Here is a 12184-nt window from a genome sequence, read left to right as displayed (position 1 = left end):
TGATACGCCGGTAGGGGCGTATCGGGCATTTTGATACTTATTTTTTTATTTTTTTTTTCAAAACTGGTTCAGGGGAGCCGGTCTAGGACCCCTCCATCCACTGAACCGGTCAGACCCCCGATACACCCACTGTAGGGACGTATCAGAAGGATCTCGGAATGATACGTATCGGCCGATACGGGCCGATATATAAAGATAGTTTGAACCTTGCTTTAAAGTGCTTCTAATAAACTATTTAAAGATGCCAAAACAGGGTTTATTTTTTTTTTTGCCGAAAATAATTTATAGGCTGTCTGTGTGGGGCCCACCTTTGGAAAGCTAGAAGCAGCTGCACTTCAGCCCTCTCAAACGGGCATTGGGACTCTGGGAACAATGTTCAGAGTATCAATACGGACTGATTTTTGAACCCACCAATATATTTAATGCTCCAAATTAGGACTCGCTCTATACTTTGAACCTTGACCGGGAGCTCAACCACCATGAGATTTTGCTTGTACCTAAGTTTGATCAACTTGATCTAGATATTGCTATTTTAAGAGTTTGTCCTTGTATTGTTACAATTTGGTTTTTCTTTTCTTATCAAGTGGATAAGTGCAAATGAAAACGGCAGTAACTGTAATCATAGATTTATGTGGTTAAACAGTCGATTAGTTTCCTGTGTTGAATGGTCTGACCGTTTAAACCGAACAGACAGTCCATTTTGACAAAAAAAATAAAAACTGATTAAACTGTTGAATAATTCGAACGATTTCAGCAGTTTGCTGACCAAATCAATAATTTTTGGGAAAATAATAGTTCTGGGGTAAAACAGTACCAGTCACCTAACCAGTTCCCGATTTTCCCAATCCGACCATCCAGTCCAATCCGATTTTGAAAACCATGGTACAAATACAAATATATAAAATGCAAACATATTTAAAAATAATATAAAATACAAGGTTTTGCACTCAATATATTTGTATTTGTACTCCTTTCAAACTGAGCTTTTAGATTAATAAAACTGTTAATTAATTTTGCGTCATTGGATGTTGTGTCTTTTTTAAGTACAAGGGCTACCTAATGCATTTATGAATCCACCAAACATAATATTCAAGGTGTAGTTTTATCATTTATTAATTAAGGGCCATTGCTCAATTATGGTCCTGATTACCCGGGGTTTTAGGAGGGCTAACAGTGGATTGGATAAGAGCCTAACCTTCACCTTTTCATGCAAAATATGGCCACTCTTAGGGCCCATTTGGAGGGTTGTGCTGAAGGTATGCACTGGATAAGTTATTCAAATAGGCTGATTTGGACAGCCATTAGAATGACTGACAGCCAATTTAAGCTCTTGAGATTTTTCACCAAACAGAACTAACTTATATATAGGCTGTCCATGTAAGGCCCACCTCAAAAAGGCCAGAAGCCTGCTGCACTTCAACCTCCCAAACAGGCTTTCAGGCTGCAGCTTTTGGCTTTATGAGATGGGTCCAACCTGGACAGCCTATAAACAATGTTAAGGTGAAACATCAAGAAAGCCCAAATAAGCTGTGGTTTCGTAGGTAAAATAAATAGTAGTCTTTCGGGCAAAGCTTATTCTAGTAGCTTCTTCAAAATAGCTCAATCAAAGCTCCAAACCTCCCAAATAGGCCTTCAGATTTGAATCTGCATTCTCTTGTCGGCTCAAGAATGCGCTGCCGATCTGCTCGTTATATAGCTGGAACTCTAGTAGGGAAGCGCCAACTTTCATTTGCACATGTATCATAAAATTGCTTACCAATTTCATACAGCTGGTGCATTCCTACAGTTGATCAGACTAAAGGCCCGTTCGTTTTTTAGATTTTGATAAGGGTAAAAGTTGAACAATGAGATTTGGGTTTCCATTGACAAGTTATACATGTTCTTTTGCAGATTTATGTGGAGTCTATGGAAATTTTATTAGACAAGTGATACCCATTTCTTAAATAACTTTTCCCACCTTAGGGGGAAAATTGCCAACATTTGGATGGAACAAAATTATCCCCTGTAATAATGATTTTTTATGGCTAAAACGGTCGTTATCTTATTTATCTGGGAAACAAAAGAACAAAAAGCGAATGGGGGGCCTAAGAAATAACAAGTAGATGTCATCCCCAACAAATGGCCCCTTAATCAATTATTATATTTATCAACATTTTATGACAAATATAATAAATGTATGAAGAGCATATTATCTCCTAGAATCCAAGTATATATCCAAACTCCAAAGTAGTACAAACCAAGGCTTTGGGTTTGTCCATTTGAAAAGCCTTGATCTTGATCAAAACCCCAATACATGGAATAGAAGGTTTTACACGAGTCCGGATCTCCTGCCCATAAAAACTGTCAATGTCTACACATATAACATTGCAGCCACACATGGAGAACATCTCATCCTCCTACGTAGTATTATGCATGGAGAGATGTTCCCAATGCACAGGATAGTGTTTTGTGGGTAGACGTGGGCAGGAGATCTTGAGTTGTTTTATGCCTATAGATTCGAGGGACTCCTTAGCTACCAACTGCCATTTCTCCTTTTTTCTTTTTTTTTTTTTTTTGGTTCATCTGAGAGAACTGCCATTTCTCTATGCTTGCAAGTATACAAAAGCAGGAATCTCAATGAAGGGGGCACACTGCACCTGCACCCATCAAATTGCACTTTTTAAAGATGGAAAACATAAAGCCATTGACTCATGAAGCCAAGTCAAGTATAATCAATCACAAAATGGCCCAACTTTCCAAAGAAAAGATAGGTAAACAATCTACTGTTGCAAGCTTGCAACAAGGATAGAGCCAAATTTCCAGTCAGGGTATCCCACCTACCCTACAAACAGACCAACTACACTTCCATGCAAAATGGGGCCGATCAATGCATTCCACATTACTTTCTCATCAATCATCCATGATCCATGGGTGAATGGTCATGGTCCCCATTTATACTCACAAGTCTGTCTCCACGCTCACAGTCTCACCTTTGGCTTCTCTTGGCTTTTCATTTCAGGTAAGGAGGTGCCCTAGTCTTTAAATCCTTGTCGTAAGTTCACCACCGGCACCCACATCATCATCAGGAAATAATAATATTGGATCACCTTCCATTTGCTTAGCTTTCTCTCTACCATGAATTGCTAAAAGCATTGAAGAAAGGACACCCATATCATATACAACCATTTACTGTTCAACCGTGAAGGCTACGGAGTTAGGTGTCCAAAATTATTGCTCCAGAGTAAACCAAATTACCTCAATACATGGACCAACTGTAACAAGCCTTGTATTGGCATGGGGCACGCACTCAAAAGATTATATTCGCTTCTCTGAATTGTTCCATCGGATCCCACCTGTGTCTACGGTCAATTTTCTATTACAAGTGCAACAGGATAAACTAATTAATCAACAGAGAAAGAGAAAGACATGAATCCAAGGCTACTACTAGAAAAAATTTTACAGAGAAAAATCGAAAACAAAGCTATCTGAAAAGAAGATGAAATGATTAGTGAATTAATTACAATCCAAGTAAGATGTGATTTTATAAAACGAGATGAAGACATTATTTGTGAACATTCCTGTCTACAAAAAGTTGTCGAGAAATCATATTTGTCAGGCTCTGAGCAAGAACAACCAAGCAGATGCACTTACTGGTCCTTGAGTCCTTGAGTAAAGAAATGGGAAACATCTTAATTGTGTAATCGTTGCTGTGAAGCGTACGTCTTCTGAATCATGATTTCAAGAGGTCGACCTCAAGCAAAGACCTGTTTTAAATGTGTCGGACTGAAGCAGAAGACTTTGTATCTGAATAGCCAATTTCAATTCATATCATTGATAATTGCTTGATTTGCTTCGAAGGATACATGATAAAGGAAATGAATCAGCATGTGAAAATGGAGTTGTTGGAAGCGTTTGATAAGACATATAAAATTACAAATTGGACCACATTTATATTTTATGCAGAAGAGGAGACAGTTATGTGTTTCTGCCCCCCCCCCCCCTAGGCCCTTCCTCTGCTTCACGAGCCAGCAGTTCCTCAATTGAAAATACAGAAATGGTTGTCTATTTTTTTTTTCTTATTGTCTGCACTCTGCAGTGAACTAATAATAAATATGGGTTGACCCATTACAACCTGTTATTAGTGTCGGGTTTGGCTGACACAGTAGAATGAGTTGGCTTCAGTCCATTCCAACTTCCAATCATGCTGAACTTCCAGACTAGCTGTAACTAGAAAGATCAGACAATGTAGCCCCACGCCAACCTGACCCAGTTGTTTTTTTTTTTTTTTTTTTTATTGCCTTCAAGTCTGCATTTCCTCAATATCCACTTCATTGGAATTAAGTTGGATTAGTCATTGGTCTTGGAAGAAGAAGAGAAAGCAAAACCATTTTAAAGAAAAGACTTCAACAATTCAACCTTCTTCAGTTCTATTATTATTTCATTATTTGTGAAATGAAGAATCATAAAGATTAGGAAGAAAAAATGGGGGAAAGGCCATATATTTATTAATCGGCTCAAAAAGTCAACCTCTCTTAACAACTCAAGCAATTTCCTGTACAACAAAGACCCCCTCTCCTTCAAAGAAGATAAAATTCCTTTATCTACACAAGTAAAAAAAAAAATAACAGAATGCCTGGAAAAATCCAGCCTTTGCTCATCTAATTTACCTCAATAAAAGGACACTGCATTATTTACTTATTTAATATTATAGGAACGTGTACATACCACCTCAAGAGCCTCGGTAAATAACCCTGAGAATCCAGTCATTGCCTGGAAAACCCCTGGCAACCCTGTTTGTATGTTATTTAGTGTCATCGCCCTTGTCACCTCAATTGCCTTTGCATGTTTCATCATCTCATCCTCCACCCGCCTTCGGCAGGATGCAAGCTCCAACTTCTTTTCGGCAAGGGGATCTCTTGCATCCAAAACATGCCCATCAGACCCACCTTCTGGAGGTGCAATGCCAACCATTGAGTAGGAAAGATAGAACTTTTTCTCAATATTGCGGAGTGCTAGAGACTTTTTCTCAAGATCCTTTGAGGCTGTCTCTGTCCGCTTTTTGATCTTGATCTCCTCAGTTTGCTTCACAACAATTGCATGTACTACATTAACAAAGCTCTTGATGGCTTCAGATGCTACAGTGTCAGGAAGCCGGTCAAGGGCCAATTTCCATTCATCGCAGAAGGTAAAGAGATCAGAGTTGGCCTGGACAGCAAGGGATGCATCTTTGCTACCACTGATGTTGTCATCACCAACAAGAATGTAAGAGAGCTTAAGCCAACCATGGAGAGATCGGATATAGTCACGTTGATATTTTACTAGACGGCAGAAGTTGGAGTGCCAGGCAGACACAGTTGACTCAAGGTGGCGAGTTGCTTGCCGGTGGAGTTCAGAGGTTGATTCCCCTTTGGTGGCTTGGTTCACAAGGCCCCTTACTTGTTGGACAATGTGGTACTGGATCTCATGGAATTGGTTCATGTATCTCCACATGTACATGAGCCTGCAATACATACATTAGAAAAATAATTAAATAGCATATATAATAGATCCAGATGTAATGCATGTCCAGAGGTGGCCCAGACATGGTACACAACGCAAAACCATCTATGTAGAGTCTACAACCAATGTCTTATATCGGTTATATGTAGAAAAGCACATAAGAAAGGCCTAAGATAGGCTAGTTACATGTATCTAAGATCCATATATTAACACATATCCTACCATCAATTATTTTCCAAATTCCACTTCCATTAGAAAGGCTAAGATCCTAAAATAAATCTTGTTCAGTTCTATGCTCCATCCAAAAATGCTTATCTGTATTATTCTACATATCTAAACAGGAAAGTTTTAGTAGTCTGCTGCAAGCCTGCAAGCAACATACAAGTTTTTTTGGGTCAAGGGCCAATATGGCCCTTTTATATTCACATGTTCTTTACATGTGAATATAAAATCATGTGCTAAGTATACATCCAAACATGCATACCAATCATGTGAATATAAAATCATGTGCTAAGTATACATCCAAACATGCATACCAATTAATGTGGGTTAGAAATTCAGGTCCACATACAAGGTTTTTTTTTTGGGGGGGGGGGGGGGGGTGTCCACACAAGAATGAATGACTAAATGAACAGACTAAATCCAGTGGCATGTCTAAACAGTCTATCACTCCAATCTCATTTGCAATGTGCAACAAGTAATATATGGAAAAGGGATAAATTATGAAGGATCAAGGATATTCAATCTCTGTAATGCTAACTGTGCACTTCCATGTTGCACCCACTGATTGTAAGCATTGAATTTCTGGAGCATCTCTAAGGGGCCATTTGACAACAGCTGAATGGAATGAATTATTGTTTTGCCTTTTAGTGATTAAGTTTTTTATGGAGTTAGTGAGCTCCTTGGTGGCAGAAACTGAAGTTGGGTTGATTACAATACCTTAAAATATTTTATTATTAATTATTTCATCCACCAAAAGACAAAGCAATAAGTTAGTTAGTTAAGCTACTTCAGCCATTATCAAATAACCCCAAAGAATTCCCAAGAATCTAATTACCTGATCAGTGTATTCTGCCATAGCATTACTGCTTTCATTAACTACCTGAAACCAGTTCACCACTACTGCCTTAATGAATTGGATTGAAACAAATATATCTAGATCCAAATTTGTTTGTTAAAATTTGGATTTGAATCGAATCTTATCCATAAGGTTTAGATTGGACCCAGGTCAGATTCAAATATTGAATGCCATTTGTAAATTAAATAAAAGATGATCAGAAGGAACAAGGAGCATCAAGCATTTGGTAATATTGATCAATCTCCTCTCCCTTGCAATGATGAAGAAAAGGCACAACTAACAACATATCTTTTTTGTCTAGAATTTTTAGGCTTGTTGTTGATTCTTAAGGGGTACAATATGTCATTTAGCAAAAAACGAGGTTATTTTTGAAAATGAAAAGTTATAAACACAGAGATCTAATAAGTTGAAATAGAAGAGTTTTGAACTCCTTATTCTCAATGGCACTTCATTCCTTTTTCAGTCCAAATAAAGACGTTAATAGTGTGCTGACCTCTAATCAGACTTTTCTCCTTATCTTAACCAAAAAAGAAGAGAAGTTCTTAAATTAAAAAATGCTAAATGCAGCCTTAACCTATGGCTTTTTGTTGAATATGCAACATCCAAATCTATTGGATTTACTAATAGATACCATACTAATTTTATCAGATCATATCAGACAGGATTGGGGAAGATCCATTTTCAATCCGATTATAAACAGATCAAATTCAGATCACCTTATCAGATTGGATTCAAATTCTAATTCAGACAAACAGATACTGTTTGCGGCCCTACCGGCTTACTAGAATTATCTAAATGGCAGAACTCCGGCATTCATACAACTTATCCATGTGGTCAATCCAAATTAATAAACATGTGCCGAGATGCAAATGACAGAGCTGACTTAATACATTGTTCAGCTTGTACTCTACCCACAAAAGCATCCAATGCAGACAATAGAAGAGAAACCAAAGAGATTTGAGTCATACCCATGACAGAGCTCGACAAGTTGCGGGGCAAGCTCTTTGTCTCTGAGCTGAATAATTTCAGAAGAGGTGGTGGACACAGCTTGCGAGGTGACAATGAAAAGTGACTGAAGCCTGTTTATTGATGCCTTGGTCTTGTCCAGCTTTGCTTCCTGCCCCCTGTACTCCTGACTCTGTAGCAATGACAACTTCTTGTCATGCTCGAGCTTCACTCCTTCTCTAGCCTATTAACACAGTCACCACCCAGGTTACATAAACAAACTGCACTCAGCAAAGTCAAATGACTCAAGGATGTATTTATCTTTGGGTAGTCTAGAAGGCTAAAACCCAGAAGAGGGAAATCCAACTGAAATCAGGTGTCCCATCTTAATCAGAACCCCTTTTACCCCTTCAAAGAGAAACCAATAGTACAAAGACAACCTCTCACAAATCAATAAGCATTGAAGAAGGTGCAGCCCTGCAACTGGTGTGCGGACAAGGGTATTTCAATCACTTGGCCGTGGAACAAAGTCACAAACACCAGTACTTAGAACAAGATCACAAGGAAGAGCAAAGCACAGTACAATCACCCAGACCCAGGCAGTTATGCAGTTAGAAAAGGCCGATGTAGAAATTCTAGCCGTTTACTAGGGGCATTTTGGTCCAAATACCACACGGAGCAAACCTGTTTGACGTCATTTTTACGCAAATAATGTTGCTGCCTTGGTGGTTATGATCGTCATTTTCGTCAAATGTGAAGGGGATTTTGGTCCGAATTGGAAGTAGTGGAAGACTGGAACTGGAAGTGGAAGATTAAGGAAGGCGAGAAAGAAGAAAGGAAAACTCATGAGAGAGAGAGAGAGAGAGAGAGAGAGTACCTTCACTTCTTCGTAAAGTTTCTTCTCCCAGGCCAAGAGCCGCTCCATCGTCGAGCAGTGGCTCTTTGGACCGCCCGATTCATCGAGCGAACCGGCGTCCAGCCGGTACTTAATCGCCAACGGTGGCTTCGAAGTCCAGGTAGAGCTTAGGTTACTCAATAAACTACTCGAGTGGTACACAGTTTCTGCAAAAAAAAAAAAAAAAAAAAAAACATCAACCAAAAATAAGTCAAGAACATCTGTAATTTATATTAAACTCTTGAAATCAAGATAAAATTTGAAACCCTAAGAAGCAAATTTCGATCAATTTGATCCGAAACCCCTAACTTACTCTTCAATTGCTTGAAACTCCGGTCAAGCTGAGCACGACCAGTTTCTAGCAGTTCCGAGACTTGTTCGCCAGCTGTAGCAGCCTTCTCGAAGTACTCCTTGATCGCTGCTACGATCTCTGCTAGATTCCGATGCTTAACAACAAGTCTCATATCTTGGATCTCGCCAGTGCCGGCATTCCAACTAACCGAAGATCCAGCATCATCGGATTTCTCTGATTTCCCCATTGGAGCGTAATTCGACTTCACCGTGGCTTCTTTGTGAACCGAAGATCCAAAATTCGATCTTGAACCGATCTCCGATCTCGTGTCTCGGTCTCCTTCGTTGTCGTTTTCGGATTTCGTGTCGGAGCTGGAGGAACTGTAGTGATCGCCCCATTCGCTGCAATGTACTTCCTCTCTATCGGTTCTTTCGTCGTCGTCGTCGTTTTCGTCGTGGTCGAGGTGATGGTGGCTGTGGTCATGGTCGGATTGGTTATCGTGGTTGTGGTCAGAATGTTGGTCCTCGTCTTTGGGGCGCCGGAAGAAGTCCGAACCCGGAGGGGAGGGAGGGTAAAAATTCTCCCAGTTCCAGACGGATGAGGCTTGAGAGGGAGTGCTGCAGTAGGTGGAGTTCGCCGGGAAATTAAACGGGTAATTATATTTTGCGGCGGGCTTTTGACGGGGAGTAGAGGAGGGGCTTGATTCAGAGAGGATGTGAGGGAGCTTTGAGCTTGCAATAGTGGGAGATGAAGAAGGAGAGAAAGGCGGGGGTGGCGGTGGTGGCTGGGGAGACTGAGGTGGCGGTGCTCGTAATGGCGGAGGTGGCGGTGGCGGTGGGCGGTAAGAAGAGATTGAAGGATGGCGAAGGAGAATAGAGGGGGTTTGTTCGGCTACAGAGAGGGGTTCTCCAGCGGCAAAGTCGGCGAGGGCAGAGCCAGTGAGGCGAAGAGAGCGTAGATAGTCGGAATGAGCGGAAGCGAGGTGGTGGCGGGCGTAGACAGCCTCCTTCATGAGGCGGCGCCGCTCCTTGCATCTCCTTACAGTGTCCTCGTTGTCTAGCTTAGACGCCGTGCATCCCATAGCGGTGGGCGGTTCTCGGACGTTGGTGGCGCCTTTTTTTCACTGCTCGCGCCCGTTCCGACTATTGCAGTTCTTTCAGGGAGAAATGAGATGAGAGCATCAGAGGACTCAAACCAATCCAAACATCCTATATTCTCTCTCTTCATGTCCCACTCTCCTCATCGATACTTCACTTTTCTTTCTCTCTCCCCTCTTCACCTCTTCATCGGTCAAAAACAATTCATTCTACTACAAACACTAAAGGTTGCTTTTTTGTTTTTACTTTTTACTTCCATAATTTTAGATTTTCCTTTTGTTTGGGTGGACCGTGGACTGACCCCCTTCCGATCTCGGCCGTGCAAATAAGAAGACCCCACCAACGTGATTGGGTGAGATTAACAGAACATGAACAATTAGGAAGAGAGAATTAGTACGGTACTGTGGGCGTTGGAAGTTGGGATGTGTTTGTTCCCTTATTTATATACATATTTAAGCATACTTACACATGGATACTGAGATGACCAATCAAAGCCACCGTACCAGAGGAGTATACAAAAATACCCAATACACAGACTATCATCAAACAGATCGACGATTCAGATTTGCAACAGTATCCACAGACCCCACGTGGTGGTAGAACCTCAACTCCGAACTCCGAACTCCGAATCCGCTGGCCATCGAAGAGGATATGCTTAAAACAAAAGTCATTTCTTTGAGTAAATAAATAAAATAAATGCAGGTTGAAAGCTGTCTTTTGTTTATGTTTTCTGCTTTTCTTCCCCTTTTTTTTTCTTAATTTATTTATTAGTGGTAAGTGGTAACCTTTCGTGTTTTCGCTTTCCAGATTTCCATGGCGAAAGGGAAAGACGGCAAGGCAAGGCAAGCCGCGAATCCCTGATAGAATTGAACCGGAATTTTCTTTAGACCCAAGACCGGTCAAAGAAGTATAACCCGGGTTCTTCTCGCAGCTAGCTTTGCAGTACACTAAGGGGGAGAATATGCCAATCGGGTGATGCTAAAGTCCTCGGGAGTCCAGATATGTTTGGCAAAGGGACTCTTTTGATATATAAAATAACTTGTGGTGTGAAAAATAATAATTGAAATATTATTTTTAGGTGGCTAATAAGTGGCAACTTTTAGTAAAAGCAAAATAGAAAGGAAGAAAGTGAAAGAAAGAAAGACAAATAAGTAGGAATTGGATTGGAAAACGGTGAAAGTTGTGTTGGAGGAACAGGGAGGGGAGAGGGGAGAGGGGAGAGGGGAGAGGGGTGAGTGATTCATCTTTTTCTCATCCATCCGTGGAGAAGGGGGGGCCATTGGGCCGGCCAATCACTACCACCACCACATGGCAGTGGCACATGCACATGCACTGCCCCTCTTTTTCTTTATTCTTAGTTTTATTTGTTTCGGATGCAAGGCGGGTTTCTTCGTCCAGGATTAGACAGATAGTCCACTTTTTTTTTCCACAGCCACCCGAAAGTCCGAAACCGTTTACGTTGATCATCCACATTAACAAGTTAACAAGCCTCTCTTCTCTTATCATCATCATAGATGATGCTTCAACATTTTAGGATTTACCTTTGGAATTGATTTGATTGATTGTCCAGCAGTTCAGCCTTGGGTTTTTACCGGTCCATGACCATGCTTCTCTTCTTTTGCCTTTTTCTTTTTTCACATCGGAGAAGATGAAGAAGAAAACGCCCATCATTATTACATGGCGGAGTGTTTGAAAGACGTTGCAGGTTGAAATGAATAGTGCATCCCGTACCGATTGATTGAATCATTGAATGATTGTGATTGAGACTCTCGGCAATCGCAATTGAGAGGCAAGCAAAAGTTTTTTAGCCGCAGCGTATTCCTTCAAGTTCGTTCAACAACATCATCATCAAACTTCAATATATAAAAGAGAGAACTCAAAGCCAGATCTCGTTTTATCAAATTTTTGGGGCCAGGCGTGGTTCTACGCCAGAAGAAGAATGCGACTTCACGTAACGTAAATAATAAAGATGAGTTTCTCCCCCACCTCTTCGATCAACTGCCGCTATGGCAGCAACCGAAGTCCGAAGAATAGAATTATTACTTATTAAAGCCACTTGTAGGAGACATCATCTCTGATCCAGCGCCAACCAACAAGAGGGACATGAGAGATGGGGTGGCTGTGGCTGTGGCTGTGGCCGTGGCTGTGGCTGTGGCTGCACTGAGAAGAGAAGATGGTAGACAACCAGACAGCCAATTGTGTAATGTTGCAGTTAAAAAAAAAAAAATGGTGTGCTATACCGTACAGGTGCAGAGTGCAGTTCAGCCAGAAGGGCATAACCGTCCGCTTCGATCATCAACATCAGACAGTCAAAATGGCATTTTTGTTAATTCCATGCATGAAAGTAAAGGCATAAAAAGAAAAAAAAAATAAAAAAAAAAGGAAGAAATCCAGACAGA

At 40.8% G+C, this 12184-nt stretch overlaps 1 protein-coding gene across 1 annotated transcript; it reads right to left on the bottom strand.

Moving 5' to 3' along the window:
• Positions 1-4448: 4448 nt before the first annotated feature.
• On the bottom strand, positions 4449-9996 carry LOC104610494 (nitrate regulatory gene2 protein-like). The gene is made up of 4 exons (XM_010277134.3): positions 8710-9996; positions 8379-8563; positions 7525-7745; positions 4449-5479 (listed from the first exon to the last, which is right to left on the bottom strand). The coding sequence occupies exons 1-4, from the start codon at positions 9767-9769 to the stop codon at positions 4675-4677; spliced, it is 2271 nt and encodes a 756-aa protein (XP_010275436.1). The 5' UTR covers positions 9770-9996; the 3' UTR covers positions 4449-4674.
• Positions 9997-12184: the final 2188 nt, after the last annotated feature.

This window comes from Nelumbo nucifera, chromosome 1 (assembly GCF_055504915.1).
Source record: "Nelumbo nucifera cultivar China Antique chromosome 1, China Antique-T2T, whole genome shotgun sequence".
Classification (NCBI taxonomy): domain Eukaryota; kingdom Viridiplantae; phylum Streptophyta; class Magnoliopsida; order Proteales; family Nelumbonaceae; genus Nelumbo; species Nelumbo nucifera.
The sequence above is the reverse complement of the archived record's forward strand: the minus strand, read 5'-3'. Positions and strand labels throughout refer to the sequence as shown.